The sequence below is a fragment of the Heterocephalus glaber genome, unplaced genomic scaffold (assembly GCF_053883595.1).
Source record: "Heterocephalus glaber isolate CG9 unplaced genomic scaffold, H.glaber_assembly_v1.0 deba00001472, whole genome shotgun sequence".
NCBI lineage: Eukaryota > Metazoa > Chordata > Mammalia > Rodentia > Bathyergidae > Heterocephalus > Heterocephalus glaber.
Genome location: NW_028258315.1, coordinates 91,149,091 through 91,173,424, shown reverse-complemented (window position 1 = coordinate 91,173,424; position 24,334 = coordinate 91,149,091). Strand labels below are relative to the sequence as shown.

The 24,334-nt window shown below is 43.5% G+C and overlaps 1 protein-coding gene across 12 annotated transcripts in view; it reads left to right on the top strand.

Moving 5' to 3' along the window:
* Window positions 1-9,485: 9,485 nt before the first annotated feature.
* The window catches only part of Cacna1d (calcium voltage-gated channel subunit alpha1 D), a 342,473-nt gene continuing 327,624 nt past the window's right edge, over window positions 9,486-24,334 (top strand). For 10 of the 12 annotated variants that reach the window (XM_087181511.1, XM_021244012.2, XM_087181510.1 and 7 more), the window contains exons 1-3: window positions 9,487-9,937; window positions 11,845-12,154; window positions 15,792-15,897. In XM_087181511.1, the coding sequence (XP_087037637.1) occupies window positions 9,871-9,937; window positions 11,845-12,154; window positions 15,792-15,897 (483 nt within the window). In that variant the 5' untranslated portion in view covers window positions 9,487-9,870. Of the gene's footprint in view, window positions 9,938-11,844; window positions 12,155-15,791; window positions 15,898-24,334 lie in introns of all 12 variants that reach the window. The other 2 variants (XM_087181506.1, XM_087181505.1) reach the window with 1 other exon arrangement.

Below are 24,334 nucleotides of genomic sequence, written 5' to 3'. Positions count from 1 at the left end.
GCATTCCTTTTGCTGCCTGACTCTACTCAGAACCATATAAAGCTATAGCCAGAAGAAATCTTATAAAAAACAATTCATTTCTAGAATGAAATGTCTTAAAATTTTAACAGGTATCAGAGTCATTGAAGGATTTCTTAAGACACAGATTGCTGGGCCCAACTTGTAGAGTTCCAGATTCAGTAAGTGTGGGGTATAGTGGAGAACATGCATTTCTAACAAATTCTCAGGTGCCCCTGCTGTTGCTGTAAATACACTTTTTGAGGCAGACATATCACAGATGAAGAAACAAGCTCAGAAGGTCTGTGACAGCTGTATTCATGCTGCTAGTGAAGATCAGGGCTGGGATTCTAAGCCTCTCCCTCTTACCATTCCTTTTCTAGTCCTAAATGGTACCATTGCAGTTTTAGGATGTCACTACGAATGGCCAAAATGAGAATGACAATCTGACTCTTTTAGAAAGAGTCTTGTGAAACCTTCCTTGTGATGCTCCCCTTGCCTTCAGTCATCTATAGTGAACTATAATAATTGGGACATTGTAGAGGTTTATGCAGAAATATTTGGAGAAGGAAGGGATTGGAGGGAAGAACTTTCCAAGAAGAAAGATCTATGGGTAATGAAAGGAATCAGTTAGGCAGAAAGATCTGGGAAAGGAAACTGAGGAGAAGCCTGCTAAGAGTGTGTGTGTTTGTGTATGTGTGGTAGCTATGGGCAGAAAGTTAAGAATCCCGAATGATCTTCTACATCACTTAAGCTTTTAGCTGTATGGGACAGGATGTCCAATCTTCTGTCTTTTAGCTAGTTGGTTGATTACTCTGCCACATCATCAAAGGTCTAATGTGTTTGTGACATGGTATGTTTGCAAGAACCCTCCCATACACCCTGGCATTATTTGCTATTAAAATAGTATCAGTGTCTGAAAAAATTCTGGAGCTCTTGATATGGTTCCCTTTTAGCCCCATGTGTTCCTTGTATTTATCAAAATGGAAAACTAACAAATATTTATCTAGTTTTGGAGATATGTTGACAATAAGGACTACCATGTGTGTCTCCTTGCCATGGTGATTATTTTGCTCAATACATGATTGATTGAGATGTCTTAAGTGTATTATAAACACATATTAAAAATAGCAATTTAAAAAAGATAAAACTGACGAAGTTCCATATTCCTGGATGCAACACAGTGCCAACGTGGTTACTAGAACATGAAACAGATAATCTTTAGTGAGTTATCCAAGTTTGTTTCAAACAAATGCTTTCAGATCCTACAATGTTCCTCTTCATTACTAAGTTTCTCAGATTGGAATTTCTAAAAATTAGTCTTTTCCTCTGTGTAAATTGCAATCTAGGAAATAAGATCTGGCTATTTTGTAAAAATTTCCAACCCACAGTCCATTCCAATTTTTAGCATCCATTTTTAAACCGTAGTTTTGAAACTGAAGGAGGTCATTGCATTTCATACTGCATTTTTTTTGTCAAATAGAAAGAAAATGGTCCTAAATTGGCTAAGTACTCTTTACTTTGTTAATCAAATGGGCTTTAAAGGAGTATGGAGCACTCAAGATTTACGCTGCCTATTTCTAAGGGTTTTATTAGTAAGATTGAGAAAATGAAGTCTTAATATTTTAATGAGTTTCTATTTAATTCCCATTCCCAAATATTGATTTAAGTTTAAAAAGCTTATGATAGCATCAAGGATTCGTGACTTAGCTTTTTTTTTAAAAGTAGAAATAAAAGTAAACAACTCTACATATATGGTAGGTGCTGAGATTCTGGAACCATTTAAACTTCAGTTTTATTTTGTGAATTGAATATTTAAACAACTGCTCTGAAGAAACAAAAAGGAAACTATGATGGTTGAACTATAAAATTTCTGACGTTTGTTGACTTTCTGGATTTCCCTAACAACTTCCTGTCCTTGTAAATTTGCTCCTGTGGTTGATCCAATACAGATTTGTATCTTTTTTCCATTGCAGTGTGACTATATCAGTTTTATTTCTAGTAGCTAGCTTGTAATCTGGAGGTGGCTCTGCAGTAGCGTTGACTAATCCACTGCTGGCTGTTCTGTGTGTGTGTACACGTGTGCCCGAATTCATAGTCAGCATGTGCCATGGGCCGCACTTATGTGCCTGTGGGTAAAGACCCTTTCACTATTATCTCTGCTCTATTTTATCTGCTTTGGGGGTTATCAGTATTGACCCTTAATTCTTAAATACTAAAGCAAGTACCAGAAATTAAAGTTAAGCAAAATACAACGACTGTTTTAAAACTCACGGTGTTACTTTGAGACTATATTTAATGACGGAATACTGTTACCTTTACAGTTTAACTTGGATGTGGCATTGAGGCCTAAAGCCAGGGCATGAAGCTAAGAATTCAGATCAGGCAATGGAAGGGCAGACTCCTGCCACACTATTTAGACGATTCCCTCCCCCTTTTCCTTTCTCTCTAACTGGGTATACTTAAGTTTACTTAAGTTCTGTGATTCAACTGGATGATATGTGTTAGAGGCTGTACAACATTATTCTTAACCTTTGCAGTAAGTCAGTAAGATGGATAATATTATCCATGTTTTAGGGTGAGGAAACTGAGGCCCCAAGAGGGTAAGTGACTTCCCCAAAACAACATAGCTAGTATCTGGCAGGGCCAGGATTTGAGCTTAAATTTACAGGGCTCCAATATACCACATTAAGGGTGTTATGAATCCTTAGAGAGCATGTTCTAGAAGCCATTTATTTCATAGATGGTAAACTGCAGACCCATTCCCTTCCCTCAGTCAGCATGGATAATGGAATGTAGATTGTGTATATTAGACTGTGCCATGATTTCCCAACTGGGGAAGTGGAGAGGATTTAATACACCAGAAAGTGATAAGAATTTGGTCACTGGGGATAGGAATGAACTGGTTAAGGAACCGGAATTACTTTGCCTTCTGTGAGACACAAATCCTGCTCTTCAAGTGAACAGTCACTTGACGAAGGGTAAAGACCAGCTGGAATCCACTTGCAATGAGGACAAAGCAAGAAGAACAGACCTAAAATTTTTCTGGGTGGGGTATGAGTTGTTACTGAGAAGTCCTGATGGAGGAGGAGGATGAAGGAGGGGAGAGTGGCTAGATAGTACTGTGGGAAAGGGACCTCAGTAGGCTGGGAGCTACCTTCGGCAGCAGGGCTTTTCTCCCTGTGCAATCTTTTTTTTTGGTACCGGGAAACGAACTCAGGACCTGGGGCAGTCCTGTGTTTTCCTTTGTTTTATTTTTATTTTTTGGTACCGGGGATCGAACTCAGGACCTTGCGCTTGCAAGACAGGCGCCGGAACCACTGAGCTAAATCCCTGGCCCATCCAATCTTAAAATAGTGTTCCCCTTTTCAATAACTACAGTTAATAAGTAACATTGCCTTAATGGACTCATCAGATCATCCTACACCTATAAATCTTTCCACCCGCTGATCTCCCTTGCTCACTGAGGTTAGAGGTATTTTTATAAAGCACAACTCTGATATTTCTTTGCTCAAAAATGGCCCAGAGCAGCCTGAGTAGCTGTTTTCAAAGTGCGGCCTATGGACTCCGAGAGGTAAGGTTGCCAGTTGTAGCAAATAAAAATACAGGAAGTCCAATTATGTTTGAATTTCAAATAAACAACATTTAACAAAGTATGTCTCATGCAACATTTGGGCATTTTGTATTTTATCTGGTAACCCTACCTGGGGGGTGGGGGTGCGAGACCTTTCAAAGGGCCTTAGAGGTAAAAACTATTTTCATAGTAATAGTACTTATTTCATAGTACTTGTTTGCCTTTTCTACTGTGTTGACATTTGCACCAAAGGTACAAAATCAGCAGTGCTTATAACTGCTGGCGTCTTAGCATGAATCAAGGTTGTGACACCAAAGTATACTGGTGATGTACTCATGCTAAAACAACAACAATAAATAAATAAAAAAGAAAAAAACCCAGCTTTGCCTAAGACTCTCCTTGAGGAAGCAGTAAAAATCATTAATTTTATTAAATCTCACCCCTTGTGTAGATTTCATTTTAATATGCTGTGTGACAAATTGGGACAAATGCACAAGACATTTCTGTTGCATTAAATGACTGTCTCATTTGTGTGATGGTTTAAGGTCGGAAGCTGATGGGTTACTTTTTTCATGGAACACCATTTTTCCTGACAAACTATGGTTATTCAGACTTATTTGGCAGACATTTTATTGAAAATGAATAAAGTGAGCTAGCTACTTCTAAGAAAAAACTTGACAGTATTTGTGCCAATTATAAAATTTAAGCTTTCAAGTGAAACTTAGAATTTTGACAAACTTCTATCTACCACTGAGAGCTTGACAGCTTTCCAATACTTAAAGATTTTCTGATGAAATTGGTGGTGATAAAAATGAATGTGTTTTTTGATATTGTATAATGAAATAGGTCAACATTTGGAAAATCTGTGTGACTCAGGGAACTTATATTTTCCAAATGACCTATGCAAGATGATACCAAATTCTACATGGATAGCATATCCATTCACACTGCAATAGAGACTGATAGATTTTAATGTAATAGAGTATACAAATTTTCACTGGGAGGATTTCAAATCCCACATTTCAAATAACCTTTAAAAGCCAGGTTTTGGTGTCAGAGCAAAGAATAACAGTTATCTGAAAAGGCTATTAAAACAGTCCTCTCTTTTCCAACTACATATTTGTGTGAGGGTGGATATTCATCATATACTTAAATCCAAACATTCTTTCACTAAGGATTGAATGCAGAAGCAGATGTGAGACTCTACCTGTCTTTCCAGCCAGACAGTAAAGAGATTTGCAAAAATGTAAAATGCTGCTATTCTCACTATTTTGTTCTGGATCATAGTTACATTTCATTTTTTAAAAGAGTATATTGACACGTAATGGACTTTTTACTATGTTAAGGTGAATTATAAATGATTTTTTCAATGTTCTTAGTTTGAATTTTAAATACCAATAGACAAAATCTACATAGGAAAAGCTCTTTGAGGTTTACCTTAATTGTTAAAGGGGTTCTGGGATCAAAAAGTTTGAGAACTGCCAAACTATAGGATAACACCTATTGTGGTGAGCCAGCCATTAAGGACTTTCCCCTAACCTACTACAAGATGCCTTTGCAACCTTACTTACTAAGGGCTGCTAAGCAACCTCGACTAGCTGTCTACTTACTGATTTCTGCACATGTTCCTGCCTTTGCCCATGCCATTTTTCTACTTGGAACACATGTTCCTACCCGTGTCACTGCCTGTTCTGGTGCTTAGTGGGTCAGGCTTATCTTCTCATCACTGGGGCCTGTGAATGGAAGGAAACCCAACTTCACAGTGCGTTTATGGACATATTCTGCAAACAGCCTTTGGGATCTGTTTGTTTTCCTTAATTAGAATTCCTGGTGTGAAGGGCCCAATTTTCTGTTTTACATTTTTGCCATCTAAGGGCCAAGGGTACTGCCATAAACTTTATGGGATTTTGGTAAATATTAGCTGACAATTTCTAGTGATATCTGTAAGCTTTTATGATCTCATGCAGATTAATCAGAATATTTAGTGCCTGCTGTGGGCAGAACACTTGGCAGTTGGGGAGGGGGCTAAGGAGGTGATTCTTTTTCATTAAAATAAACAATTTAATGAGATGGGTGATGATGTTTGCTTGAATCTAGATCAGTGCTTTCAATGCTACTTTGGGCTAACTGCCCTGAGCTGGCTTTTCAGTGCTCCACAGACTATGGAGGTGATTCTTAGGAGGTGCTTAAGGAGCTGCACTGTGGATGGAGAGACAGGATTTATAGTCAAGAAGCAACCAAACAAGACACAAGAAAGTGCATCACCAAAGGGATGATCAGGTGCTACAGGTCTTTAGGGGAGAGGGGGTGGGTATGGGGGCCCAAATGTATTTAGGAGGCTAGAGCAACCATAGATGTCTTCTGGGAGAAGGGAGGGACTTGAGAGAGGGTTATGAAATAGGGAGGGTTTAGTTAGAGGTCATCAAGGCAGGAACTTCAGGTCAGTGAATAAACTCGAGCCAAGGCAGAGGCAGAAATGAGCACAGCATGTTCACTGCCTAATGAGGAGACTGCTGACCACAGTGAAGGTGAATGGTGCGAAAGGATAAGGATGAAAGCTAGTCAGAGGCGTTTAGGCTGGATGTGGAAGGGAAGAAGTGACTTGGTTCTTTGGTTAGGGAAGTGACACAGTGTTTTCTGAACATAGGATGGATAATTTATGAGAGGAATAACAGAGCTGGGGCATCTAGCTCATGATCCAGAGGTGCCAGGTGGTGAGGCTCTGGACTGGGGATCAGCAGGGTCTTTTGAAATGCATCACAGGCAGGCAACCACATCTGGAATGCCAGCTCTGTGCCTTTAAATGGGAGTGTTTTCTATTACAAGGGCATGGACAGTAAGACCCCACACAATAAAGTGTTAGTGACACAATTGGGTCTTGGCACACATGACTAATTTAGAGCTGAATCCTTTTATTTTAACCCTTCCTCATGTTTTATTGTGTCAGCCACTAACTGTGTGTGGTTTGGGGAAACTTACTCAACTCCTAGGCATCTTGGTTCAGTCATCTGTAAAAGAGGGGAATTAGTGAGACCTCTCTCACAGGCTTGTCATGAGAACTGAATTAATATCTGTAAAATGCCTAGAGTAGAACTCGTCACATAGGAAGCCTTAAAAAATATTAGCTGCTGGGTATCCATCCATTAAGTAATTCATATTATCATGGCAATATAAATACTTAAATAACTCAGGCCAAAGCATCCAGAACTATGCAGAATCAAGGCCCTCAAAACAAAACAAAGATATAAAACACTTGCTAGAGATATTGCAAAGGTGGAACTCATTGCAAAGATGAAACATCCAAAACATCAATTCCATAAACTCACTAAGAGTGTGGAACCCAGACACTCAAGTCATGACTGAATCATGTCACTTCTCAGCAAAAGGGCCTCATTGGCTTCCACTGTAGAGGAGACACAGAGCTGGTCTTTACAAGCCAGCCAGCCAGCCTGCCTTCTTCCACAGGATGTGTGGTGGTTTCGCCAGCCTCCTTCTACCTCTAGCCCACCCCAACTTCCCCTCAAACATATCCCACCCTGCATGCCCGTCTCTCTTGTGCCTTCATTCTTACCCCAAAGCTAATTCCTCTTATCCCATTCATGCCCTATAAATTTAGGCCTGTTTTTAATAAACTGTTTAGAACAGTTCTAGGTTTACAGGAAAATTGTAGAGTAAGTCAAGTTCTCATATACTGATTCCTTCTTTCAAGAGTTTTTTTCCTATTATTACATCTCTGTAAGTGTGATGCATTTGTTACCACCGATGAACCAACAATGACACATTATTCATAAAGCCTGTACTTTACATTTGGGTTAATTTTTGTGTTGTGCAGTTCTATAGATTTTGACAAATGCAAATGTCCTACAGCAGTGATGGCAAACCTTCTAGAGCTTCGCCACTTCTGTCCTACAGCCGTGACTGCAGTGTCATACGAAATAGCTGTACTGCTCTAAGATTGCCCTGTGTTCTGTCTGTTCTCTCCTTCTCTTCAGCTTTAAGAATCAGGTAAATTCCCTCAATTATAATTAACCACCTTGGGGCTGGGGATTTAGTGGCAGTGTGCCTGCCTCCTAAGTGCAAGGTCCTGACTTTGATCGCTGGTACCAAAAAGAAAAATTAACCATTTTGATGCTAGCACAGTACTTTCCTCTTACTGTTATAGCTGCTGTGTTCTGTATGATAGAGACACATATACATATTTCTCTTCTGTCACTAGATTGTCTGTCCTTGAGGGAGGGGATGTGCCATAAATCTGTCCTCACAACACCCAGCTCTGACAATGGTTTTTAACCGTGCCTTGTAAATGCTGGCTGAACTCAGCTGAGTCAACACTAGAATGCGATTTAGTAGAAAGGATCTCAGGAGACAAGGCATTAGACCTAGAATTCTGAAAGTAACCTGTATACCTGTGAATTTCATAAGCACATCATGGAAGTGTAAGTTCTTCGAAGTGTAAGTTCTTCCATCCTTCCAGATTTTGGCTAAGAAGCAGCCACAGGTGCCATGGTCCAGGCCAGCTTTGTATTACTGGGCCATGGGGCTATTTTCCAACTCCTCCTCTCTCCAAACACCGGGGGAAAAGAGAGAGCTTGGCTGTTTCTGACAGTCCAGACCTCTCGCAGGAAGGGCCCTGGACAGTCTTCTGGTCCCCACTCTTCCTGGACACCCTCCAACAGCCAACTTAATTCACACAGCACTTTTTGCTTCAAAGACACTGTTCCTAAACCTTCTAAAACGGTGCAGGACAAGCAGTCGGAACACAGGCAACTAAACTGAATCCCGTGAAGTAACAAAGGAGACAGCCTTCTCCAACAGCCAGCACAGGGCTAAGTGAAAAATACCAGTCATCCACCACACAGCGCTCTCCTCTCCAGAAAGGAGCTGCCGCTTGCAACCTCCCCACCCCAAATAGGAGTCCGTGAAGGCACAAAACAAACTACATATTCAGCTCCCAGGCGGGAGTCAACAGTTTCAGCAGCCCCATCTACTCCTCTGAGCAGCTCTAGCGGTTTCAAGACCTTGGCGTTTACTTCTCTGTACCTGCCTCCAAACACATGGGGGCGGGGTAGTGAGGAGAGGAGGAGCGAGCCCGAGGCGAGGCGTGCGGACCCCGCGGAGGGCAGGGGCCTGGGGGGCAGGGAGAAGCTCTGGAGGCCGGGTTAGAGCCCAGGGAAGTTACCTGGGGCCCTCAGTGTTCTCTCCAGAGCAGGGGTCATCCCCTCCGCCCCGGAGCCCGAAAGCCAGAGGAAAGCGTGGGGGAGAAGCCTGCCTGGCTGCGGGGAGCTAAGGGACCCAGGCGCCTCGCCGCGAAGGGTGCGATTCATTCCGGGCCGCGGCGACGACCGCCCGCGAGCACCTGTGCTCCCAGGGGGCGGGGCCTCCCCCAGGTGTGCGGGGAGCCGGGCGGCCGCGCACCCCAGGCCTCCCCGCCCCGCCGGTAGGGGGCGGAGCGGTTAATCCGCACGCGGGCGCCGCCTGCCTCTCCGCGAGCAGGTGGGAGAGCGCTCGCCGCGGCGCCGAAGGGGTTAACCGGGCCGCCCCGGGCTGAAGCGCGGTTAACCCTCGGGCGCCCGCGGTCGGCCGAGCCAGGCCGGGCGGCGGCACCGAGTCCCACGCGACGGCCGGCCCGAGCCTGCGGGCGGAGGGGCAGAGCCCCGGCGGGTGCCGGCCGCGGGGTGCGAGGCGGAGGCTCGGGGCGCGGGGAGGCGGGGACGGCGGCGGGCGCGCAGCGTCGCCAGGGCGAAGCCGGCGTGCGGCGCGGCGCGGCGGGCGCGGAGAGAGCGGCGGGCGGGCGAGCGCCTCCGTCCCCGGATGTGAGCTCCGGCTGCCCGCGGTCCCGAGCCAGCGGCGGTGGCGGCGGCGGCGGCGGCGGCGGCGGCGGCGGCGGCGGGCGGCGGGCGACGGGCGGCATGGGGGGCGCTTGGAGCGGCCCCGGCGGCCGGGCCGGCACCACCGCGGCGCCCCTCCGCTAGAGGAGGGGACCAAGCCGATTCTCCTCTGCAGCAAAAAATTACATGTATATATTCCGAAGATAATATATACATCGGATTTTATTTTTTTTTTAAAAAGTTTATTTTGCTCCATTTTTGAAAAGGAAGGAGCGTGGGTGGAGAGCGGTTTTTATAAATTATCCTTGTTTTCTCTTATTTGTCCCTGTCCCTCCCCACCCCCTGCTGAAGCGAGAATAAGCGCAGGGACCGCGGCTCCTACCCATCCGTCACCCCCTCGCCCATTGCTCCCCCGCCCTAACGCCCAGCACAGTGCCCTGCACACAGTAGGCGCCCAATAAATGTTCGTGGATGATGATGATGATGATGATGAAAAAAATGCAGCATCAACGGCAGCAGCAAGCGGACCACGCGAACGGTGAGCAGCCAGAGCCCGGGCACCGCTGCCCAATCGGACCCTTGTCACGGTCCTCCTCTCCTCGCATTGCCCCACCCCCACCCGAGGCGCCGGGCGGGTTGAGGGGGTTGAGAGGACGCTGCTAGTTCGGGGTCAGCTGTATGGAAAGGGGAGATGCTTGACAGCCCCTCGTTCTCCACTTCAGGCCCTGAATGTCAGTTATTTTGCAATTGTGGGGTGTGTGGAGGGGTGCAGAGAGGGGCGGCGAGTAGAGATGATTCCGTTCAGTGTCCTCGGCCTCAACTTTCCTCCGGCGCCCCCAGGGATGGAAGGGGCCTGTTAGTCTTCAGCCTGAGCCCCCTTTCCAGCCTCTTTTGGCCTTCCCCTCCTCCCCGTCCCCTGGTTGACTAGGAAGACGGTCCCTGGTGCTATCCCAGAAATTTCTGGGATTGTCCATTTTTACCCTTCGCGCCAGTGGGTGAAACGCACACCCCTCCTTTAGTGGGGGAGGCCCGGTCTTGGAATCTGGGGGAAGGGGGTCGGATGGAGCGCCTATTCTTGCTCCCAGCGCCTCCTATGCACACGTCGTTGGTAACCTAGCAATGCCCGGGAAGTAGCTGCCGCTGTGGGGCTGTCAGCCCCAGCCTCGGCCGGGGCACCACGTGCAGTTTCCACGCCGGCCCCGGCTGGGTCGAGTGAGGCTGGAGCAGCTACTGGCCAGCGCCCCCCCCCCCCCCCCCCGCGGAGATCGCTGGCGCCCCCAACCCCGGTAGGCTGGAAGCCTTTCCGGGTGAGCGCTCCCCAAGGGAAAAGCTTGGCCCGACTCATCCCTGGGCTCCGATTGTCTGCTGCCCACCCGCTTTGCTGCCTTCTCAGGCTTGCTAGGCAGGCAGACCCGTGCTTGCTTTGGCTCTTTACTTAGCCATAATTGGTTTTGCAAATGCCCATCCCACTACCGCTCTGCCACCCCTCTCACTTTGACTTCTGCCTGAGCAAGGAGGCCGTGGCCCAATGGGAGCAGGTGCCTGGGAGACCTGCCTCCTGGGGATGGGGACCCGGTGTGGTGGGGGCTTCACACACACACAGGCCCCTGGGATTTCCGCCTGGTGTGCACCTGAGTGCCAGCCTCGCTTGCGATGGTTCTCCCTAGCTAGGCCTTGAGGACGCCAAGCGTTATCCATTATGTCTGTCCTAGGTGTAGGGGTGCAGGCTGGCTGTCTGGGTGCTGGCTTGGCTGCTGCTGCTGCAATTTAAAATGCAAAAAAGCCCTAAAGATGTTTTCTGTTTTCGGAAGCTTGTGGAGGAAATGAGTCCTAAGCATCATGAATTTTCATTTGGAGGAAGTGTCAGTACATAATCTAGATATTTGTTATAGGGCTTTTGGTATTGCCCGGTGCCAGTGAAAGATTTTTTTCCCATGCTGGAAAAAATGTATTTGTGACTGTGGAAAGATGTTGGAGTAACACCCTGAGGATGATTAAGACTATTGAATTATTGGCACAGTCTTTGAGCCCGCATGCATGTGATAGTGGTAATTATTTTAGAGAAAAGCTGTTGTACATATGTGTTAACTCATAAGCGATACATGGGTTTTTAAAGTCAGAAGATGTACAAGAAATGTGGCAGTGACCTGAGCTTCTCAGAAGAAATGCAGTAAAAGACTCCCTGAAAAGACATGGATGTGAAGAAGCACTAACCTGCTCGGGTGTGGAGTGGTAATGACCCTGGGTGATTGATGCTTAGACCGGAGCTCTATGGACTTTTCTTGCCGCTTTGCCTGACCAAACCCCTGATTCTGAAAAACAGGACATGAGATTGAAAATGAGTACATAAGAACAATTTCCCCTGTTATTTCTGGGAGACAACCTTTGCATTTTTCTTGCACATAGTGGATTGTAATTAAAAATCATTCTTTTTCTTCTTCACAGAGGCAAACTATGCAAGAGGCACCAGACTCCCTCTTTCTGGTGAAGGACCAACTCCTCAGCCGAATAGCTCCAAGCAAACTGTCCTGTCTTGGCAAGCTGCAATCGATGCTGCCAGACAGGCCAAGGCTGCCCAGACTATGAGCACTTCTGCACCTCCACCTGTAGGATCTCTCTCCCAAAGAAAACGTCAGCAATATGCCAAGAGCAAAAAACAGGGTAACTCGTCCAACAGCCGACCTGCCCGCGCCCTTTTCTGTTTATCACTCAATAATCCCATCCGAAGAGCCTGCATTAGTATAGTGGAATGGAAGTATCCTTTTTCTGAGGGGAAGTCTTTTCTCATTTTCTCTTTTACCATCTGATCTTTAAAAGGATTTGCTTTTGAAATGACACAAAGCTGTAACAGTCTGGAATGAGAGCAATAGAAAAGCTGTACATATGTATAACTTGGTATATAACTTCCTTACCGCCTCAGGCTGCAGAGGGTTAGCTCTGAAGGTACATGTATTTACTGTGTGTATGTGTGTATATATGGTATGGGGGAGAGCAAAGCTTGAAACTTCAAAGCAGTAGAGAGTTAAAATATGAAACTAACCGTTGCTCATTGGATATGGGATGGTTAGTTTTAAGTGCGCTTTTGTTTCTGGGCAGTGGTATGCATTAAACCTGTTGCAGATGAGGTATGCTGATTAAAAAAGACTCCACTAGAAGTGACCGTTAGTGGAATCTTCTCATTCTGATGTTTGAAATTTGCTTCTACAATTACAGTTAATGCTAAGTTTGCTTCTAGCTTGACATTTGATGACTCCAATTGTTCAGATAGCTGTAAAGGTGAACATTTGCTTCATAGGGAGGGAATATATTTTATTTATTTCTTATTAGTGCTGTGACTTTCTGGAATTTCCTTTTGACAAGTTCCAAAAAAGCATTTGAAATGTGAGCATGAGGAAGCTGGTTCAGGGAGAAGTTTGTGTGTGTCTCTTCCTCCTGAGCCCTTTTGAGTTACAGAACAGTCTTCTTGGTAAAGGAATTTGCAGTTGCTGCCTTTAGAAAAAAAAGTCTGCCTCTGTCCTTGGACTGAAGTTACCTCTTGGGGTGTCTCTTTTGTGTTCTTAAAAATGAGTTCCAAATGCACCAGGATGGTAGTCATATCCTAGATCTTGGAAAACTATCTACTTGTTTCTACTCCTTCTTGGAATCTGGAGGCCATCCTTCAGAAAAGGTGGATTAAAGCCTTCTTTTTGAGCAAATAGCTTTCTAATTAGTTAGATGATTCACTAGCCTGAGTAAAATAAAGCATTTCCTTTCCCCTAAGGCTTTTTAAGGTTGATAGGGACCTTGGAGCTCTTCCTGACCATAAATAGGAGCAGGACTAGGGTATCTCCCATGAGACCCAGAAAGATAGGCCATGTGATAAGGATGTTGGTAGCCAGTTAGAAAGTGGAGCTGAAACCCCTTAATAATTTTTGCGTCCTGATAGTCATTTACATGCCCTCTGTCTTAGCCAGCTATTTTCTCTGCTCATGGGCAGAAGTTAAAATGAGGCAACTCTAGAAAGGTTTTGGAGAGAGCAGCTGAATGCTAGGGTAGGATTTGAAGGGTTTTAATGTGCGTTTTCTTTTTAGAACAGATGTCTCCTCTTTAGAGTGAGTTATGGCGTCTCTCACATAGCTGTGGGTGTGTGTGTATATGTGTGTGTGTGCTCTGTAAGTTCTTCTCTAGTCTGAGGATGGCACACTCGTGTCAGGCCAGGAGAGAGCTAGGTAAATTAGGATGTGCCTCAGTGGCCTCACTGGAGTCGTGAGCAGCAGCTGCACTTGACAGAAAGATCTCTTCCTTAGATTGGCTTGACGTGACTCTTGAGTAAGCAGAGACCTCTCAGTGCGGTCATTAATTTTATTTGGAGTGAAGTGGGAGGCCCATAGCTGTGTCTCTTTATGCACAGTAATTTGTACATAGCAATTTATGTGTACAGAATGAATTCCTGGATCACTCTGCTGTCTCTCTTTCCCAAGTTACCAGACACATGTGTACAGGAAATAGGGCACGTGGCTGCCAGTTTGGGGGGAAGTCGACTTATAAGTAGGACAGTTTGTAGAATGGGAAGTTATTAAATCATATGTGATCTATTTGTTTTTTTCAAATAATTCCTTTCTATTTCAGGGAACAGGTTACAGAAATCCTCTCCAAGCCAGAGCTTGTCAGGCCCAGTCAGCATCGGAAGAATGAGTCTAGCTTGTTTTTACCAACAGGCAAGGCAGAATGTCCTGAACAGAGGTAGAGTGAGAGGTGTTTCCCTTAACCAAAGGAACTGTTAGGATCAGAACCACCTGTATCTTGTGGCAGTGAGTTGGTATTCACAAATGTCTGTAAATGGAATCTGGACCAGAATAAAGAAAAAAATATTATGCTTAGCTTTCCTGAGCAGTGTTAGTATTTCTCAGATTTGCAGGTTTTTAAGTATTGGGAAATCAAAAAAGGAAGAATGGTAGTATGGAAGAGGGGAGTGACTAAGTGTATTTTTATAGAGAATAACTTTGGGGAAATTGACATTAAATTTCAGTGGAAACCTGCTAAGAGGAAAAATGAAAAGAGAATTCTGAAGTCTCCTTACAGTGGACTGTTTTAAAGTTGCATCTCTGGATAAAAGATTTTTATAACACTAGATGAGTTAAAAGAATCAATATGGATTAAAGTTAACTGGCTTAAAAATAAACTCATCAAAGATAGTAAGGGGATAATGTTATTCCTGTTCTTATTCTGGTGAGTTACCAAGCCTCTTCAAAGGGGCTGAGGTTTTATGAAACCCAAGATATCTCCAGAGAAGTAAGGGGTATTTATTTCTTGCATCATTTTGGATTTCCCAGAAGGGTGTTAGGATGAGTGGAGAATAGTATGTTCATATTCTTGAGTCTTTAGTACGTTCAGGGGTTTAGTTAAACCATATCCTTGCCTCTTGAGGAGGCAGTGTTGTAAAATCAAGCTCAGGAATTATAGATTAAGTTGGTGCTCATAAAAACCCCACATTTAGAAAGGCTGAAAATCAAAAGAAAAGCAGTCATTTTGGTGAATGTCAAATTTTATATTGCCAGTTTTGACAATGAATGTCTTTTAATAACACCAGAATGTTTTAGCCACTATCTGTTGGAGGCTGATCTCGAAGTGATTCTTCCAGACAGACCTCCAAGATTTAAAATTGTTAAAGCCTACTTTGAAAGTGTCTGGTGCTGATTTCTTATGGCTTTTTAATTGAATTTGTTTATAAATTAAGCACAGAAACAGCACATTATAAACTGAGCTCCAGTCCAGCTCTAATCTGAAACAGTTATAGCTATTGATTAGTTGAGAGAGCAGAGGAGGGAGCTGAAGCCTGGCTCGCTTAACACAGCGTCTGAGGTATTGGAACGTGCTGTGCCGTGAGAGAGTCACAGGGAGAATGGAGGACCTAGTGGCTTTGCCTGCCCCAGTTCAGATAGGCCATCTAGACTGATGCAGCCAGGAATAGACCCTGAGAAAATGGCTTTAACACATGGAGGCAAGGATCTGTGGAAGAGATTTACCCGATGATGGCTCCTTCTGTGTGTCTACAACAGCTGGGAATTCAGTAAGGCCCTTGATTTTTCAAGCTATAAGAAGCAGAAGTCTGGCTCACACTGTGCCCTAATTAGATACTCAGTACTTTTAGGTTTTAATATACAAGGTGCAGCAGAAGAATGAGTGTAATATGATCCTTGCAATAGAAAAAAAGGACAAGGAGAGGTTATTTGATAGGGCAGCCTATGTGAGATGACCACCAACAGTTACTTCTGCTATAAATCTAGTAGTCAAAAATAATTTGTGTGTCTTATTTTCACTTTAAGAGCAATTTAGATGTGCTGTAACCTGGGGTGTGATGAGAGTTGGTTTGTGTTTATATAACACATATGTACCTTAACACAAATTTTCAGACCATTTGACATATTTATATTATTGGCTATTTTTGCCAATTGTGTGGCCTTAGCTATTTACATCCCATTCCCTGAAGATGATTCTAATTCAACAAATCATAACTTGGTAAGTGTCTGTAGAATTCCTGCTTATTTTGTTGTATGGTTATCATTTGCCTCTGTACTTAAAGTGGCAGCTGGCTTTCTGGATGTTTGAAGTTTACATGCATGTGATGTTTTCTGTAGCTTTGCAACAATTATTTTTGGTTTTGGTTTTTTTTAACTTCTCATTTTTACTGAATAAAAGTATTTTAAGTCATGAATCTTACATAAATAGATATGGAACTTTTTATGGAAGAGATTTGTAGCAAATTTTAAAATAATGTTTTTCTCTACATGGCTTTCGCTGCCTATCGTGCTTTTCCTGATAATATTTTTTTAAAGCCAGTGTTGTATAGTAGTAGTGTGTACTTTGGTTATTTTTCCTGGTAAATAGAGACTTACAGATTTTGTACATGAGCTATTAATTTGTATACAAGCAGAATACAGTGAAACTAATAAATCTACATAAAGCATAATTTGGAGATGAAAAGAGTATAGTATTGAAGTTCTTACACTAAGTTCTAGGAAATGCCCCAAAATAAAATAGTCTATAGTTAAAGATACCATGATACTTCCATATTCTTTATTTCCCTCTTAAATATTTATGGTGTACATTAGCTGAGTAAAAGCTCTGTGAAGTTTTGCAGTTAAAAAACAGGTTTCATTTTTGTTTAACTCAGATAGTCCCTAAAAGTAATTGTACATTTCTTGAAACGTATTTTTGGCAGAAGACTTTAATATCATAGAACCAGTGTTCCATGGAACTTCCTTTGAGAATGGTTGACATCCTTAAAAAGAAAAAAGGTACTAGAGTTCTATTCTGAGACAGGAGCTTGTCCCACTCAGCTGTCAACTAATTGTGTTTAGGGACATTTCTCATACCCTATCTGCGTTTGCGGTGCCCCCACCTGGCAATTAAGGGGATGAGCTAAGAAGATCACTAGGACTGTTTGACCTCTGATGTTCTGTCGTCTTTCTTTGATGATTTAGAAGCCATTTCAGGATTTTTCTAGATGCTGTAGAATCCTTCTTGCAAGGAAAAGTGCTTCATAATTGAAGGCCATGCAGAATGGCTCAGAAAGGAGGGAACCAATGCTGGGTAACAGAAAACTCTTACTGGCCTGCTTTGCCTCTTATTCTTGTATTGAAGCTGTATTGTAGCATGGCTGGCTGCTCTTAACTGAGTGAGTGTGGTAAAGGCAAACACATTAAGCTCTTTTTAGTGGGGGAGAGCTCTGCTGCCTTTGAAAGAGTGAAATCACGCTCTTGTGAATTTAGCCTTACTGGTTTATTCACAGGATTTATTACATTTATAATTTGGGGGCATATTTTCAGATGTAACGTGATGTCTATTTGTATTAGAGTTTTGGTAGTTTGATTTCTAGGGAATTTTCAAAACATTTTGGATATTACTGCTGAAAATACAACTGGAAATGGGAGTTGGATGCACCTATAAACACTTAGTATAAATTTATGCTCTGCTTAAGATTGTTTGTATAACTTTAAATATTTAAAGTAGCTTTTGGTGTGGTTGTAGGCATGTGATGTTAGATGAATGTTTTAAAGGAGAGGGAGGAGTAGTGAACAGCTCCCCATCAATGGGGACAGATCATTGTAGTCTAGGCCACAGATGGTGTTAGCGTTGTTACCAAATTTAACGATGTGGATGATGACCCAGTTTGTTGCTTTTTGTAGCTCAAGAGAACATGATTAAACAAACTTAGAAAATAAATACCTTTCAGAAAGGCAGATTAATTTAGATCAATAGAATAATTAGTGTAGCTGTGTGTGTAAGCCAATTAATATTCTGATTTTTCTTCTCCAGGGAAATTCAGGGCACTAATATAAATGCTGTCAGACTATTTGGTTTCTCAGCTAAGAAGTGAAGGAATAAAATACAGGGAATAGATAAATCTCTCTTCTTCCCCCTTACACACCCACCTAATGGATCCTTTCTTTCTTTTTTTTTTTTTTTTTGCTTAAATTCTTTTATTGGTACATTTTAGGGATACAATGCGTTTACACTTATCATTGGGTGCTTGTACCTGTACATGATGTATCTTGGTTCTTATTTTTTCCCCATTACCTGTGCACCTTTCCCTATTTACATAGACTTCGTTTCCATTTCTTTTTCTTTTCTCATAATTTTTCCTTTCCATTCTTTCCTTTCCCCATCTCCTCCCACCACCCCTACCCCTTTGGACCTTTTCCTATGTCAAAGTATCAGTTATTAGTTATTAATCCTTTGGATCCTTTCTTGATAATTCTTAAACATTGGAGCTTGTTCTTTTTTTTTTTTTTTGGTACCAGGGATCGAACTCAGGACCTCGTGCTTATCAGGCAGGCACTGTGCCCCTGAGCCACATCCTCGGCCTGGGGCTTGTTCTTAGGGGAGGCTGACAGTGTGTTAGTTTGGCAGGCCTCTGTAGAAACCAACATGTATTCTTTTGACCTCTTTACCAAATATTCTGAAACTCATGGCATTAAAGTTGCTTTCACTTGGATATCACATAGCTAGATGAGTTCATGCACTGCCTAACTCTTTAAGTAGTTCCTTTCCCACTGTGGGAAGGGAGGATCCTTGTGGATTCCCCCTGGCTCTGAGCAAGGTCCCAGGTCATGTCTGTCCTCCCAACAGGGAACCGGGTTTTTTTTTTTAATACATTTGACCCAATTTGTACCAAAGTGATTGCTCTATTTTTGGGATCAGTTTAGAGGCAGCTGAAGGAAGCTTATTTTTCATCTGTAGTAAATACCTTTCATTTCATGTGAATGACAAAACAGAGGGCAGAGGCTGACACAGGTTGCAAAGCTGTGTGTATCCGGGAGCTGGGGATTTTTCTTTGCCTGATAGCTCAGGCGGTTAGAGTGAGATTCAGGGTCAGCTTTATGGCCAGTGTTTTTGCCTATTTCAGGTCATTTGTAGTGGAATTATTACTTTTGTTGGATAAGAAATACCGTCATCCCCATAGGTCCGACATGTGTTTGGTCTGGTTTGTATGAAACTCAGCCAGCTTTGGGGATTTGGAGACTACCTTTGGGGCAGTAAGTTTTCCCAGAGTTAGACTTTTAAAAATATACATAGACAATATAAGTTTCTATGCAGCTTTCTTTTGTGGACTTCCAGGGACTGGTGGAGGCTGAAGCCATGGAAACAGCGCAGCTTAGTCAGTTCCCACAGTATTATCCCTCCCAGTGCAGCCACTTCCACTTATTAAAAGTGTATATCATTTCTTTTCTTACTGACGAACTCTTCTGCATTGCATATCAGAGTGAGGATGATTACAACTTATACTTTCCTGTGATAAAAAAATGCTTTATGTCATAGCTCAGCCTTCAGTTTCTCATACGCAAACTGATGTGCAGAGTTTTAGGTCTACAACCTGCTCCTAGGATTCTTCCTTCTGAGGATGCCCCCAGTTGCCTAGTGGGATGAACTGCCTCAAATTAGAAATGTCCAAAAGGGTGTCCCTACCTGCCATTTCAGACCTTGCTATCTTGCTAACAGCCCCGCCCACCTCTAAATCTGCTCTGAGAGACTGGAGAGCAAGATCTCTTGGCAGTTGTACTCCTCTATCGCCTTGTCTTTTCTAGCAAACAGCCTGGCTCATACCAGGTGCTCAGTAAATGCTTGTTGAACAGAAGGTTTTACTAAGTCTTTGAGTCCTTGGCCATTCTCTGTCCCTTTTTTCATCTTATTGAGGCCTGTATATTTGTACTTTTACCTTGTAGACTTTATTTTTCTGGTACTGGGGTTTAACCCAGGGCCTTTGCACTAAGCTACATCCTCAGCCCTTTTTAATATTTTAAAATTTTAAGATAGGTTCTTGATAAGTCATTAAGTTGCCCAGGTTGGGCTTGAACTTGGGATCCACCTACCTCAGCCTCCCAGAGTGCTGCATTTACAGGTGTGTGCCACCATGCCTGCCTCTTTGTTGACATTTTGCATCTGCAAAATCCTGCACATCTTTCCCTTCCTTTCCATTTGCATCATGAGTTACCAGAGAAGTGATCCTGAGGCTTCAGTGGCTGCTGACTACCCACCGAGGAAAGGCCAGACCCTGTGCTGTGACCAGGCTTGTCTTGGCCTGGCCTGATCTTTTCTTTATTTTTTTTTGTACTGGGCATCAAACACTGGTCCTAGCGCTGGCAAGGCAGGGAACGGAACCACTGAGCTAAATCCCCAGCTGATCTTTTCTTGTTTACCCTCTACTCTTCTCCTTCAGAGTTCCCCTCTGGCATTTGTTCCCGGAAGTTCCTAAACCCCCTTCTTCTACTTGTACACTTTTTGGCTCTTCTTTGACTCTTTCTCCATATGAAATACCTCTTCCTCCCTTTTACTTGTTCTTTGTATGTCACCATATGAAGCTGCTAATCTCAAGTTTTGTCTCTTTTCTTTTTTTGTTTTTGGTACCGGGGATTGAACTCAGGACTTTGTGCTTTTGGGGCAAGCGGCGGAACTGCTGAGCTAGATCCCCAGCCCCTTATGAGGCATTTTCTGATCCTAATCCGAAGGAACAGTCTTATTGGACCCTCTCCCAAGGCACCTTGCATATAAAATGCCATATACTTTTGTTATTTATATGCACATCTTTATCTTATCAATAATCTCCAGAATATAATCCATGGGGAAGCATTTTTGAATCCCTAGCCTTGCCTGGTACAATGGTACATAGGAGAAATTCAGTAAAGAAGTGTTGATGACTACCCGATGGTCAGGTCTTGGGAGTGCCTCACCTTTTCTTTCCTCTTGGGGCACATTGAGGATCTTCTTAGATGGAAAGTCCTTCTGTGAACTCCTGCAGGGAATGAGTGGGAGTTGCAAGCTCTTCCTGAGAAGCTTATGGTCAGTGACTCTGGTACACTGCTGGCTGAAGGAGCCCTCAGAGCTGACGATTTCATCTACTTGGGCTCTGGTTCCAGGGCTCACAGTAGCAGAGAGTGGAGGCAGCCCCTCTGCAAGCTGTGCTGGACTGTGGTCACTTGTCAGTGGGACTGAATGGTTTTCAGTGGCCAGGAATGTGTGGGACAGTCTACTGTGATTGCTTTGTCCCTGTTATAGCTGAGACCCTGTGTACGGGGTTAAGTGTGCATGAAAAGCAAACTCCTTGAGTCTGTATAGTCATACAGTTTAGCCTCTTTTAGTTTTGCCCAGAGTGGAGTGAGCTGTAATGCAGTACCTGACACACAGTTTTGTGATGTGGCTTATTGGGCTTAGCTTGCATCTGTCCTGTATCATTTCTCTTTTGTGTTTCCGTTTCAGTTGTACTTCCTCATTTCTGCCTTCCCTGGGTTCTGTCTGTTTTTCCAGGACAGCTCATGTGCTGTCTTCTGTTCAACCTTCAGTGACCCTTGACTACTCCCTGCCTACACCCCCGCCTATGTACTTGCATTCTCACCGGGCTCCCATAAGTGTTACTTAAACTCTCCTCTATTTTAGATGTCAGCCCCTCTCCACCTTGTTCTATAACTCCTATAGAACGTGGCTTGGGTGTGGTTGTTCTGCAAATGGGCTTAGGGGTCTGACAGATGACTGTTTGGCTGATTAGTTGAGTGGCTTTGGATAAAACGAGAATGTGAATTCCTAGAGGCTGAGCCTGATGCAGGTCTGTAGCTATGTGAACTTCCTCTACACCTGGCACACAGTGGGAACCTAAGGAGGTGCATATTGAATAAGTGAGTGAATAAATAAATGACCGCACAAAGGCTCCATAATGTGCCCTTATAGTTCATTAGTTAATTTTCAACAATTGGCTAATTAATGTTTTCCTGAGAGGCTGACGTTCATTGTCCAATATTAATAAAATAGGAACACCTGTTAAAGTTCATCATTAATTTCAGGATTGTATCTGTGCTCTTGGCATATTTAATTCTTTATATTTGAAGCAAAGAGAGAAGAAAGAAGAGTATTTCTTGATACTTTTTGAGTCTCTGTCATAAGCTTATTTCTGTGTTTGGTATTGTTCCTCAGCTACCTTGTGGGTAATTCTTTTTGAGTGGATATGAGCGTCACATTTCATGCATGTTAAGGTTGGTGTAGGGAGAGCCACAAAATGAGCAGAGTGGTTGGACTTGTGTCAAAGAACTTTACCCAAATTTAGTTCCTAAAAACAAAATGTGAACCAGTTCATCTCTTAACTTCTTTGATGATCAGATTACTTAGCTTGAGTTTTCATTGAACAGACATTACTTTCATTGAGCATTAATGGTTTTTCAGAAATAAAGAATTTTAAGGAATTAAGATTTGTGCTATTAAAATTCCTTAAGAATTCAGTAGTGTCCTCACTTGTTTGGTTTGGTAGAATGGGAGTTTCTCTTGCATACCTTATTTGGGAACTTTCCCTGCTCAATGCCTTTAACAAATGAGACTCCCTTAAAGTGAGGATATGTGGGTATGTTAGAGTATTAGCCGGAACCCTTAGGAAGAGTATGTGTGTGTGCCTGCACATTGCAGGTTTATGTGTGTTTTTTGGGGGATGCAGTGTATCCAACTGAGGCCTGGTGCATGGTGGCAAGTGCTCTTCCATTGAGCTATACCCCTAGCAGTTTAACTCAGTAGATACAGCTGGAAAGGGAGCTTAAACATACCATCAGGCTTCCATCTGCACCTCGGGTTTCTGAGGCCAGACCTCACTGACCTGTGGGTCAGCAGCAGTGCTGCCTTTAGTGTGCGTGTTTCTCTGCTTGTTTGTGGGAGGGCATGCAGGGAAAGGCATTACCTTTTCGCCTCAGCTTTTTAAAAAGATTGTGTGAGCCTGACCCTTGTAGTGAGCAGTTTCCTTTTTTAACCTTCCCCATCAGGATTTAACTTTGCAAAATGTGAGAAGTACCCGATGTAGAAGAGACAACTTGCTGAGCAGTGGAGACACTTAATATCTTGCTAAATACTGGTGCTGAGAAAAACTCCTGACCAGACCCCCCCAGCTCCTAACCAAAGAGAATTCCCTAAGAAATTGAAGAGGCCTTAAAATTGGGGCAGTTGGGCACGTAGGAACTGTGCACAATGTTACTGTGAAGTGGACAGAGGCACTGTTGGGAGAGATGTTGCTGGCCCTTCAGGGGTTAGCAGACCACCCAGGAGTGAATGTTTCTGCCTTGTGCCATGTGCAGACACTTGGGGCCCCTTGCCATCAGCAGTGTTAGAGTGTGTGCCCCAAGTTGAGCTCTGTGATGACAGTAAGGAAAATTGATGAAGATGTCTTCTTTTTTAATTCAAGTGAATTGGTATTCTAGCTAACATTTTTGTGGGCAGTGAGAATGTCTGGTTGGGCAGAGATACTGGAAATGGGTGATGTGGGGGAAGAAACAGTGAGAATGACTGAAGATGGGGATGAGATGGAACTGCTGGAGGTGATCAGTCACGGCCCCTTCCTGTGAGCGCGCGCACGTGTGTGTGTGTGTGTGTGTGTGTGTGTGTGGGGTCTGGGAGTCTGTGAGCTGGGGGGAAGGTGGGGCGGATCTTGTCAATACAGACCTTGGAGGATGAAGAAGGGCCTTGACACTGTGAGGGCTGGAGAGAAATACTTTTATCTTCTCCAGAACCTCGAAACAGTTATTTCTGCTAACTTTTTCCTCTTCCTTGCAGGGTGAGTGGTAATTTTAGAAATCCCAGGACAATCTGTTGAAATTGTTAAATGAGTAAACGTGAGGGTCAGGCTGGAGCGAATTGAGGGCCTGGCGAGGGGGAGCAGGTGCAGACTGCTCTGAGGTGCTGAAGTGTGCTAGGACCCTGGCCAGGGATAGCTCTGCAGGGAGCCCAGCTTGGAAGGAGGGAGGAGGAGGGGGCCTTGCTCAGCCTGGGGATTCATTCACACAGCGGGCAACAGGCTCACAGCCTTCTCCTCCTCCTCCCTGCTCTAGTCACCTTCTGAGAGCCGACCAGCCTCTTGTTTCTTTGCCCATGGGGAAATCTAGCGTATTTTTTGTAGGTCTAGAAGGACACTTGTTTATAAGAAAGAAAATTGAAGCACCTTTATTCAACAAATATTTACCGAGACACACTGTGCAGAACATACCAGCCCTGTGTCCCTGACTTCTAGCCCATTTGGATGTGGGTCCCTGTGTTGCTACTGCCTTTTCATTAAGGAAATCTCGTAATGTGGGGTTAGAGAACAGCAGTATGTATTTGTTTCTCATATTTTTCATTCTTACTGTAAGTCATTACTCAGAATGTACTGTACACAAAAAAAAACCTTCTTTTAAATAATTAAATACGGATAAGTAACATCCCCTTTTTACCTAACTCATTTGTATTTCAATGATCAGTTTGATGTGAGTCTGCAGAATTGTTTCTCATTGTGTGTATGTATATATATGTAATCTGTGCATTTTGAAACCCACACATGCACACACACACACACATATACATATTTGGGTATTTTAAATTTCACACAAGTAGGAACATAATACGTTTCATTATATAGCTTCTTTTTTTCCACTTAATTGCCTTATAGCTCTTTTCA